This window comes from Siphateles boraxobius, unplaced genomic scaffold (genome assembly GCF_051911475.1).
Source record: "Siphateles boraxobius isolate OS27281-9 unplaced genomic scaffold, OSU_SipBor_1 7, whole genome shotgun sequence".
In the NCBI taxonomy this organism is placed as follows: domain Eukaryota; kingdom Metazoa; phylum Chordata; class Actinopteri; order Cypriniformes; family Leuciscidae; genus Siphateles; species Siphateles boraxobius.
The window spans coordinates 32,824,222-32,835,695 of record NW_027509197.1 but is presented as its reverse complement, the minus strand read 5'-3'; the positions used below and the strand labels follow the sequence as shown (position 1 = coordinate 32,835,695).

Genomic DNA, 11,474 nt, shown 5'->3' with positions numbered 1-11,474 from the left:
TAGTTGAATGGATTGATTGATTTGCTAAATAATTTGAAATTTTTTTCTCCCAGAACCTTTCTCAAGGTGGAAAATATGAAATCTATGAAGAACATGGTTCAGCACATCTTGAAATCTATGAAGCTGATGTCTCTGATAGTGGAGTATACACATGTACAGCCAAAAACAGTGCTGGATCTGTTACTACAAACTGCACCGTTACAGTTCAAGGTATTACTTATCACATTTCAGGTCTCAAAATACACATACAATATAATTTTGTGTAATTTTGCATGTACAGTTGTACTTTAATAAAAAAGTATCTTCTCCTCCAGCACGAACAACAGCAGTTGCCGTGGAAAGAAAAGCAGAGTTTCCAGAACAAATAGCGAAAAAGGAGACTGCCTATGAGGAAGTGCAGTCCTTCACAGAAATTAAAGCTTCAAAAACACAATTAACAATAAATCAAGGTCAGACTGTCACACTACGAGCAAACATCCCTGAAGCCACTGATGTGAAATGGATCCTGAATGGAGCTGAGCTATCAAATTCAGAGAACTACAGATATGGTGTGTCAGGCAATGATCACACCCTGACAATTAAAACCATCAGCTACCATAACCAGGGAGTTCTCACATGTGAAGCCAAAACTGAGCATGGTGTGGTCAAGTGCCAGTTTGATATGACCATCAGTGCAATGTGTTCAGATGCACCAAGTTTCCTTGTGCAACCACGTTCCCAGAATGTTAACGAAGGACAAAATGTCACATTCACATGCGAAATCACTGGTGAACCTTCTCCTGAAATCGAGTGGCTCAAGGATAATGCAGTCGTGAGTGGTTTGTCATTATATTTTTGGGGAAGAAACAAAACAACTTATTTGTGTTTCACTCATAGCAGTCTGTTAACTTTGTTTACATTTCCTTTCAGATATCTATTACACCAAACATGAAATTCAGCTGCTCTAAGAATGCCTACACACTTGAGATTCACAACACTACCATTGAAGACAGTGGAAAATACACAGTAAAAGCTAAGAACAAATTTGGACAGTGCTCTGCAACATCATCACTGAATGTCCTCAGTAAGTGTTTGATCCATTCCTAAGAATAAATTAGCACTCTTACAGTAACCAAGTATGAGCATCCTGTCCGTTACAGTACATAAAATGCATGGTCAAACCAAGCACACACCCTACTGTATGTTCATGATGTCTCTTGATTAAAATTCTGTCTTAAAATATCATCATCAGTGCTCACTTATCAAGCTAAAAAAAAATAACCATTAAAAAAATCTCCCTTCTACAAATAGAACTATGTTATTTTGATCTTTTTTTATTGATTATTTTTACTTTGTTAGCTTGATTTGCATCATTGGTCGCCTACTGAATTAATTACCACATTATATGATGATAAAGCATTGCATGTAGCTGCATGTATTTTCAAGTCTTTAAGGGTGTATTCACACCAGGAAAGTCTGATAGTTCACTTGCTTTGGTCCGGACCAAAAAATTTTTTTTTTTTTTTTTTTTTTTTGGTACTGTTTGCTTTCACACTGCTCTTTTTGCAAGTGAACCAAAATTTGTAAACAAAACCACACGTGTATCGTGCCGACGCGGTGTCATTGGTTGTTGCGTTAAATTTTCCCCAGATACAATAGTGATATTTTCTGATTGGCTAACAACACCCGAGGAGACGCGCTTGATTCCTGCCGGTTCCACAGTGAGAGCGGCGCGGCCAGAGTTTTGGGCGCTGCGGCATATTAAATATATTACAAATAGTTTTTCAGCGTGAGAAATACAATGTGTGGCGGGAGAGCGTGACAAAAGACCGAAATGATGGACTGTCACGCTCAATGCTTGACACTTGAGAGCCCTGTCACTGATTCATTCATTCATTCCATTCCAATGATGCACACACGACGCGCAGAAAGACGCGCAACAGTATCGTGTGGCCAGACAGCGCGCCGGAATGGAATGTAGTAGGCTACAACAGATCACTTTCCCATAACGCAACTCCGACTACGGAAGCCTGTTAACTCAAAGGCGCAGTGCTTTCTTGCAATTGGGTCGGTTCATGTTCACACCGTAAACGAACCGTACCAGAGTTCGTTTGGAACCGTACCAAGACCACCTCTTCAGCTGGGTCTCGGCTCGGTTGTTTGGTCCGCACCCGAGTTCCATTGCTGTATTCACACCTGCCCAAAAGGTCCGCACCAAGGGGGAAACGAACTAGAGTTCGATTCAATCGAACCAAACAAGGCAGGTGTGAATACACCCTAAATAACCAAACCATTTTATTGACCATCCATTAGCCATGTCTTCACATCGTTTGAATCATTTTATGTATACAGTATGTTCAACAAAATAACAGACTCCTGATTATTTTGACTATATTTTAAATACTGTGTTGTTTGATTAGCCTTACCAAATTAATTTTCTTAAAGGCACAATGCACAAGTGGTGTAACTAAAATATATTTTTTATTGTAGTAATACCAATGCCAATCCAATGTTCCCGTATAATTTACATTGAATATCCTCAAATGTTTTAAACAGAAAACTGAGACCAGTAATGCCATTTGAATTGACTGTTGTACCTTTTTATGAAATCAGTTGCTTCAGTGACATGGTAATTATTTACTGCACTCTCACAGCTCTGGTTGAGGAACCTGCCAAAATGATAATTATGGAGAAAATATCTGATGCTACAAGCATGCAGGGCAGTTATGCTGCCAAGCATGTGGTTTCAAAAATGCAAGAGAAATCCTTCAGCAGTTCCAGCATGGCTGAGGTTAAATTTGAGAGCATGTCAGCGTCTAGCATGACCTCTATGACTTCTGAAAGAATGATGGCTTTGAGCTCCAGCAGTATGGTGTCAATGTCCAGTCACTCGCATGTTGGGTCATCCATCAAAGCCATTTCTGATACCCGCAAAGGTGAGATGGAAAATATATGCATCTTTGCAAAAAAACAAAACGAAAAAAAAAAGCATTTACAGTGCAACAAAATAGATATCAGCAGAGCTATATCACCATAATAATAACACATTTGTTTTTTAACCAGGTATACCACCAAAGATTGAGGCTGCCCCTCAAGATATCAGTATCGAGTCAGGGAAGGTCCTGACTGTAGCCTGTGCTTTTATTGGAGACCCAAGCCCTTGCATAGAATGGTCACATTCAGGGAAGACACTGTCCAGCAAGGAGGAAAGTGGACGATTGCAGATTGAGACTTCTCAGGATGTCACCACTCTTGTCATAAGTGGAGTGAAAGAGACTGATGCTGGTGCATACACCTTAAAACTTGTTAACGAGTTTGGATCTGATACCACTACGGTCAATGTCAACATTCGATCCATGTAAAAAAAAAAGTAAAATTATAATAATTATTATATAATAGTAATCCAATCCTCACCCCATTTCCCTCATTCAAAACCTTTTTATTTATAGAATGAGAAAAAAATACTCTGTTCTTGATAAAGACCTGGATTTCTGTTCTTGTAAATATGAACTATTTTTATACCAAACTTGACGTTAATTTATGCCAAACTAGACTGAAGTCTAAAGCTGTTATAAAATGTGCCATATTGGATAATTATGACCAGAAGTTCTGCACCATTTTGTGACATGTACATAATGTATATAGCCGAATTTACCGGTTATGGAAAATGTATGCATTGTTATTTATGACAATATTAACAAATGGAACTAAATGTTTAACAGGAGAAAGTTTCACATGGAACGAATACCCTGTAAAACTTGAAACGAAACCAAACTATGTGCCTCAACAATAAGTTGAAGTCTTAAGAGTGCCTCAACAGGTAGAGAGGCTCCCTGTTGAAGTTTACTAAAATCAAAGAGACAAAGTTATACACTGTAAATTTGTGCGTGCAGTAATGCAGTACACAAGAATTTATGACTTGAACATAAGGCCTTGAGTGCTGTTTGCATTACCCTCATGTAAGCAGGATAACTAGGCCTTGTGTTCAGACTGACGAAGTCATACCGCCATTTTAATGACAAGCTCAATGTGCGAGCGGCCTGCACAATGAGTTAATTATAATGTTTGTGCACAGTTTCTGGCAAAGGACTGTTTGAACTTTGATTTTATTAAAGTAACATCACCTGGTTAAGTTGTAAAATCAGTTCAAGTGCTTCTTTCCAGAAGTTGTGCCAACTCTTGGAGGATTGCTAGGTTATATTTTGTGTGTTTGTGTGTGTGTGTTAGCATTAGAATCTCACTTTTTCAGCAGCCAGGGTATCCATCAAGCTATGTACCACAGAGATTTAATTTGTTGTGCGAAGAAAAGAAAAATACATTACTGTAATACCCTGCACATTGATTTATTAGAACTAATTTATGTAGCATTACACATATATTCAGCCTCCTTGAGTTTTATGAATTACTGATTTAATAAAGCATGTTTTCAGCACCATAAATTGTCTGTCTGTATTCCATAAACGGATGCAACTTAATGTATGAAACATTTTACTCAGTCATTGAATAACAGCTTCATGTCATCAATAGTATGGTTACAAAACATTTTTTTTTTTTTTTTCTCTTTTCAGTTTTATCTAATTTCAGCTGATATTTATTTGGGTAGCCTGTTTGAAATAGTAACAAATCATCCTTTCTGTTTCCTGCACTAGTTAAAAACACACTTTAAAGGTTTAAAATAAACCCATAAAGTAATGTCCAGAAGCAACATATTTTTTATCACGCACAAAAATGTGTCCTGCAGTGACCTACTTTACGACATGCTCTGTCTAAAACAGCATCTTAATTATTTTTCCTAATTCTAGAATTGCTTCTCTGAATTTTCTTTTCGCTGTGATATGTAGAATATATATCCCTACATTGTGAGGTCCCCACAATGACATCTGAATCTATTCTAAATCTATTGCAGCAAAAAAAAAGAAAAAAAAAAAGAAAAACCTCAAACGTCAATTGAGAAATCTGAGAACTGGGCGGCACTGCCGCGTCAGCGTTCCGGCCTCCGATGCCACGACGACAGATGTGCAAGATGTCCCAGCGGTCTACGTTTTACTTTTATTTGATTTTGACTCTGCAAACGCTCAATCTCTTAATTGTATTAATTCGTGCAAATGAATCAAAACACGATGTTAAAATTGAGGTTACGTTTCTGCCTGAAACCTGCAGCCAGAAATCCAAGAGAGGAGACATGCTGAATGCGCATTATGATGGATATCTAGTTAAAGACGGATCTCAGTTCTATTGCAGGTAAATTTTTTTACACATAAAGTTGTTGCATTAAATATGTAGGCTATAGCAGGTTATGTTGATCTGTTTCAAGGTAGAGTAATAAACAGTGTATTTAGTAGCCTACTTAATGTGCTAAATAAAAAGTCATTTTATTTCCAACCTAAATCAGTGTTTGATTTCATTTTAAAGCCGTTCGACAAACACGGGTCACCCACACTGGTTTGTGTTAGGTGTTGGAGAAGTTATTAAGGGGCTGGATTTAGGGCTGAAAGACATGTGTCCCGGTGAGAAGAGAAAAGTTACAATTCCTCCTTCTCTGGCATATGGCGAAAAAGGGAAAGGTATGTCTATAACTTAATATACGTAGAGAATAAATACAGCCCCTGCTTAAATTATTAAAATAATAAAATACATTAGCCTATTCAGCAAAGAGTTACATTTAAAAGTTAAGTTATAAAACCATTAACAATCACCTTTCTGTGGTGGAATAGGTCCTGTACCACCAAATGCAACAGTGATCTTTGAGGTGGAGCTTTTGTTCATAACCAGAGGACCACGCAGCATAGAAGCCTTCAAAGAAATTGATGCTGACAACGACAAGGCCCTGACAAAAGAAGAGGTAAATATGTCATACTGTTGTATCAGGAATTTACTTTTGCCTTCCTGAATTTTTTTATTGATTATTATTTACATATATTGTTATTTTGGATTTACAGATTAAAGAATACTTGAAAATGGAAGCACAGAAGTTAAATTCACAGAAAGATGAATCCTATTTTAATGATGTTGTGGCAGATGTGTTCCAAAAGAATGATCACAATGCTGATGGGACCTTATCACTCACAGAGTACAATGTTTATGGGCATGATGAACTGTAAACACTACTAGACAGTTCATGCAGTCATGCACTGGACTTTCTTTACAAGATACTCTTCACATTGTGATCAAGGATTTTACTTTGATAAACACCACTAAATTTTAAATAAAGTTGACTGAAATACTAACTTGCACTGATTGTGTCATGCAAAAAACCTGAATAGATAAGATGGTTTTTTAAAAATCTTTTAGAACTTTTCTCAAAATGCTTGCATGTCAAGTCAAGTAATTTGATACAATAAAGATTGTTTCAAAGGAGCTTTACAGTGATAACAGAAAATGTATTCAATTATGCATACATAGTTCATTTCTGCTGTAAAGCAGCTGTAAAAGAAAATAGCGTCATTGTTCAACTGAAGTCAGTTCAGTGTTGATTCAGTTCCATTGTAAAGATCATCAATTTCTTAAATTAGTTCATTACATCTATAAAGCAATTCTGCAGAAAATAATGATGTGATTGTCCAGCTTAGTTCAGTTCTCATCCAATCTTGTCAGTGCATTCAAATCAATCATTTTGTTGAATAAAGTTTGCATGTCAAGCTTACCACACATTTGTCAGAGTAAAATTTACTCAAATTGTAGAAAATTTTACTCTATGCCAGATAACATTTGGTCCCTCTCTGAAAAGCGTAAAAGTTACTCTTTTGATAGAGCAGTTTTTCCAGAGTTAATTATACTCAATTTAGTGATACAATTTTACTCTTTCCTACGATATTTAACTCTATTTAGTGTTTTTTGAAATCAACTCTCATGCTATTTTACTCAGTTCAGAGCTACAAGAAAATGACTCTGCCACTTTTTAACTCTGTTCAGGGGAACTTCAAATTTACTCTGCCACAATTTACTTCCCCTCCAGAGTTGTTTATCATCAATTATGAGTAAACTATAAAGAATAAGTTATTCTTCTGAATTACACCATTCATGTTTTACCCTCAAAAAGTCATAAAAATATAAATGAAAAACTTGCTTTGTCTGAAAACAAAATCAACAACTGTATGCTCGTCTCAATTTTATTTTTCAAGCACCCGTTTAAACAATGTTGCACTTACACTCAATTAACTTAATCCAACAATGTTGCACTTACACTCAAGTCACTTGTAATCCAACAATGTTGCACTTAAACTCAATTTACTTGTAATACAACAATGTTGCACTTACACTCAATTCACTTGTAATCCAACAATGTTGCACTTACACTCAATTCACTTGTGATCAAAAAAAAAAATAACAAAAATAACAATAATACTAAAATAATAGAAAATTGTGATAGTGATAGTGTAAGAGGAGAGATGAAGAATTACATGAAACAATATGGTACAATAAACAAATCAGAATCACAACCATAAGTCATAAGGATGTCAAACAACTTGTGGTGTAAAATATCCCTAATCTCCAAAACAGAAGGTGCTTCTGCGGTATGTGCAACTTTGTAAGCATGGATATGTTCAGCTAAACAAAACGTTTTTAGTGCAGTAGTAATCAAAAGGACCTGCTCATCTTTGATAACAATATTCTGGATTACATGAAATACAGGCATGTCATTTTGAACTTGAACACAAACCGCTAACCCTAACCGGTAAGTATTTCCACAGCGCTTGACCCATTTCACATTTAGGACCTTAGTCCACATAGGTACATTAAGCTTCTCAGCAATTACAGCACCAACTTCCATTTCATTTAAGGGAGCCATTTTCCCAGGACCTAATTTCATGTCATTTGGATCAAATGTTTGCCAAATGTAAGCAATTTGGCACTGGTGTTTTTTTGCTAATGTTTTCGTTATGTTTTTAAAACTTTTCAACTGTTTTTTAAAAAAGTTATGCTTTGCTTCGTAACGCATGCACCAACAATGTAGCAGTGGTCCAATTTTCTGCATACAACTGGGGTAATGCACCATAAAATGATGCTTTGGCAACAAGTTCTTATCAGGAAACAAATGCTTAAATAAACTGTGATGCTCTGCAATCAGGTGTTTCAAATAAATAGTGATACCAGTGGATAAAACTGAAGAAAACACTATATTGACTATCTGAAGCAATAAAATAAACAAATACCAGTGCTGATCATTAGGACAGACAAGATCTCCAAACATAATGGGTAGATGACGCAGTAAACACCAGCTCTGAGTGGCATTTAAGCTCAAATCATTTGAACCCTCTCTTAATGCTAAACCAGGAGGTTTGTTGTTTTGCTCCAAGAAGCCATAGTTGAAACTCTGAATTCTTCTGTGTACTTCAGCTGATGTGGTGTAATTGTCAATCAGGTACTGAATTAGTAATTTCATCTCATATTGTGCAACACCCTCTAATATATCATGCATTATATCAACGGAAAAATTTGCACTAGTGTGGAAATATTGCAACGAATTTAAAAGGCAAGACTTTTTAACTCCCATTACATAAGGTAGACTGGGATTGCTCTGCATAATCTGACAGTGTTCAGCATGAAGTTCTTTAGTTCGCACTGACATCTTTGGACTATCTTCACTGAACTCTGTCTGAAAGTCTTCTTTCTCTAGTAGGCAAAAGCCATTTCAAACTGTAAATCTGCAACTCCTGTACTAGGTCTTTGAGAGAAGATCAGGGTAGAAATGTTAGAGAAACATGTGATTTTCATTCTGACAGTTTACCCATTGCAAGTCTGTGTTGCATATGAATCAAGCATGTCTAATGGGTAAAGTTGTGACCACAATTTAAACTTTATAGATCTGAATAAACCTATGCTGTCATAAATGCATAACTTCCAATTAAATAATTTAAGTTATAGCACAATATAGTTACCTTCTTCAACTTCAGTGGCTTCAGCATTTTGGATGAGGTCTTGGAGCTCACTAGTCTGTGTGAGGCCACGGCTCTGTGCAATAACCTTTGGTTTTACGTTGGTAGACCACTTCTCCAACAACTTTGCAGAGGTCGCATCACCAAATAGAAGTCCAAAATCTTGATCAATCTGTACAAAATGCCAAAGATAATTAAAGTAGGAACCACAGTAGAAACTCACGTTTTTTACCTAATGAGCCTGGATTACTGCAGAACAACAATAGCACTTAATTTCATGTATGTTTTCATGTTTAAAGATTTGAATTCTCACATACCAAGCCTGGTATATCCTTGAATCGTGTGAAAATAGATAGAATATCAGATGACTCTTTAGGGTCGTGCAGCATTTTCTGGCGATAGGCCAGTGTTAACCTCATCTTTTCCTTTACCACTGCCTCATCAGCTGTATGCTTCATCAGGGCAATTGCTTCCTGACACTGACGTTCATCATTCAACCAGCTGTCTTCTTTGAAGGGATCCCTGTCAGTAGTTGGCCCACCTGAAAGTATTTAAGACAATATGAAAACAAAATATTTTGTTCCTTTTCTTTCAAAAGCACAACACATTTATACCAGAACTAGATGACAGGAAAAAACATAGAAAACATGCATATACAGTATCCCAGAGTGGGATAATCCCAGAGTGAGAGTGAGAGTATCCCAGACTTTTAAAATTGCCCAACATGGATGATTATACAAAACATATTTGCATTTAAAAAGAACAGCAATTATATTTTGAAGAGATACTATGTAACACTCGACCTTATTTACATTATGACTCAATGACTGACCAATCTGGAACAAAATAATACTTCAAAGACAGATGAGTAAAATAACCAAGTTGTATGTTCAATAAAAAAAGTTACAAAAGTTTATTAAGCCTTCCATCCAAGCTAATAAAAGCAGACTAAACATCAAATCTCGCACCTGTTTGTGGTTGCCGTTGGCGTTTCATCCGTCCCTATGATGCTTCTTTCTGCAGGGTTTTTATTCTCCATGCCAGATATCCACTTCCATCTTCTGCATTGTAATAATGCTCCTATGATCAGAACAATACACAGACCTAGTAGTTATACATTACACAATTAAGGAAATAAATACCATATGAATAATAATGTAGATAATCTTTACTCTGCAATATACAGAGTATATCATCCTCCTGTAAATCAAAAAGATTGAGAGGCAACAGCTACTTACATAACCAAGCTTGCTCCTGGGGTCAGCCAAGTATGGGAATAGGGAGATGATTCCCTTTGCTTCCTTCAAACGTCGGGAAGGGCTTGTTCTAAACACACACACACACAAACTAATTACAACCCATAACATCATAAACATCAATTTACAAATGAATGTATGAACAACCTACCCATGTTCATTTGTCAACTGGGCAACCAATATTTTCACCAAGTCACGTCTTCTGCCATCTGACAGACTTTTAGTGCGCGTGTATTCGTTTATGACCTTCTCGCCTCCAGGGCTGCTCTTTAGGATATCTTCAATCATCTGGAGGGGGGAATGATGTAATATTGAGCAGAGATGAGAAACATTATTAACAACTGTCAAGTGTGTGTATACAGTTCCAAATATCTTTACTATTTAAATAATTCTATATACAGTAGATATAATTCAGAGGCAAGATTTGTGATCCTTACTTCGGCAAGGTAACGTTCCTCAGCTTGATTTTTTTCAGGAGGACTTCTGATCAACATTGCTGTGTCATCAGACTCTGATGTGATCTCAGTATCTCCTAAATATGAGCTTAAGCTTAAAGAATCTGCAATATAAACCATATCAATGGTCTGAAGATGTTCATACTTTGATTGACACTAGTGAAACTAGCTAGCTGCATATTGATGTGTGTCCAGTAGCCTAAGTTATAACTTACGTTAACGTTAAATATGACGAGCGGCTCGAGTTCGTCACAATATTTAACGTTAACGTAAGTTATAACTTAGGCTACAGGACACACATCAATATGCAGCTAGCTAGTTTCACTAGTGTCAATTAAAGTTTATGTAAGCAATAACTTATGTTATCTAACGTTGTTTGCTTTTGTGGTGATTACAAAAATACGATAATTTATCCCAACTTAGTTCTATCTTGAGCCCAGTTTAAAATGTGATCCTAAAACTCTAAGTTAAGGTTAAGCTAATAGTGTTCGCCTTCTCAGTAAACTAAGGTAACGTTAGGCTAAACATTTTGGTGTACCACAGCATTTAACAAGTGATTAACGTTAGTGATTTTCTTGTCGAGCACTAACGGTCACGTAAAACTTCAAATCAAGTTAACATGAGAAATAAAAGCTATCTCTGTAATGTTCAAAAAACGCGGCAAAATTATCTGAGCTAAAAACAGAGGCGATTTTTATGAAAATGAGTACTAAAACTTTGGAATTCTACTTACTTTTAAATCCAGCAGAAGCACAACGATCTCTTCCAAACCCAAATGCAGACCGCGATCGCGATGGCCGTGCAGAACAGTAATGGCTGATAAACGAAACTTTGGGAGGAGAAGATTTTGGGGAGCAGTGACAGTTACTCTTTAATTTTGCTCCCACTCTATGGACACATTTTACTCT

The 11,474-nt window shown here is 36.5% G+C and overlaps 2 protein-coding genes across 2 annotated transcripts in view; both read left to right on the top strand.

Annotated features, from left to right (window-relative positions):
- Positions 1-4,418, top strand: part of ttn.1 (titin, tandem duplicate 1) — a 156,107-nt gene extending 151,689 nt beyond the window's left edge. The window contains exons 204-208 of the mRNA XM_077215909.1: positions 54-210; positions 315-811; positions 910-1,063; positions 2,634-2,915; positions 3,043-4,418. Coding sequence (XP_077072024.1) covers positions 54-210; positions 315-811; positions 910-1,063; positions 2,634-2,915; positions 3,043-3,341 — 1,389 coding nt within the window. The 3' untranslated portion in view covers positions 3,342-4,418. The remainder of the gene's footprint in view (positions 1-53; positions 211-314; positions 812-909; positions 1,064-2,633; positions 2,916-3,042) is intronic.
- A 524-nt stretch (positions 4,419-4,942) lies between these two features.
- fkbp7 (FKBP prolyl isomerase 7) lies at positions 4,943-6,625 on the top strand. The gene is made up of 4 exons (XM_077216007.1): positions 4,943-5,220; positions 5,392-5,543; positions 5,694-5,821; positions 5,919-6,625. The coding sequence occupies exons 1-4, from the start codon at positions 4,979-4,981 to the stop codon at positions 6,078-6,080; spliced, it is 684 nt and encodes a 227-aa protein (XP_077072122.1). The 5' UTR covers positions 4,943-4,978; the 3' UTR covers positions 6,081-6,625.
- The last annotated feature ends 4,849 nt before the right edge of the window (positions 6,626-11,474 follow it).

Excerpts from the sequence above, each read along its gene's own strand:
- fkbp7 (XM_077216007.1), top strand. The coding sequence starts at position 4,979 with ATGCCACGACGACAGATGTGCAAGATGTCCCAGCGGTCTACGTTTTAC. Across the intron at positions 5,221-5,391 it reads GGATCTCAGTTCTATTGCAG|CCGTTCGACAAACACGGGTC; the intron begins GTAAATTTTTTT and ends TTCATTTTAAAG. Across the intron at positions 5,822-5,918 it reads AGGCCCTGACAAAAGAAGAG|ATTAAAGAATACTTGAAAAT; the intron begins GTAAATATGTCA and ends TTGGATTTACAG.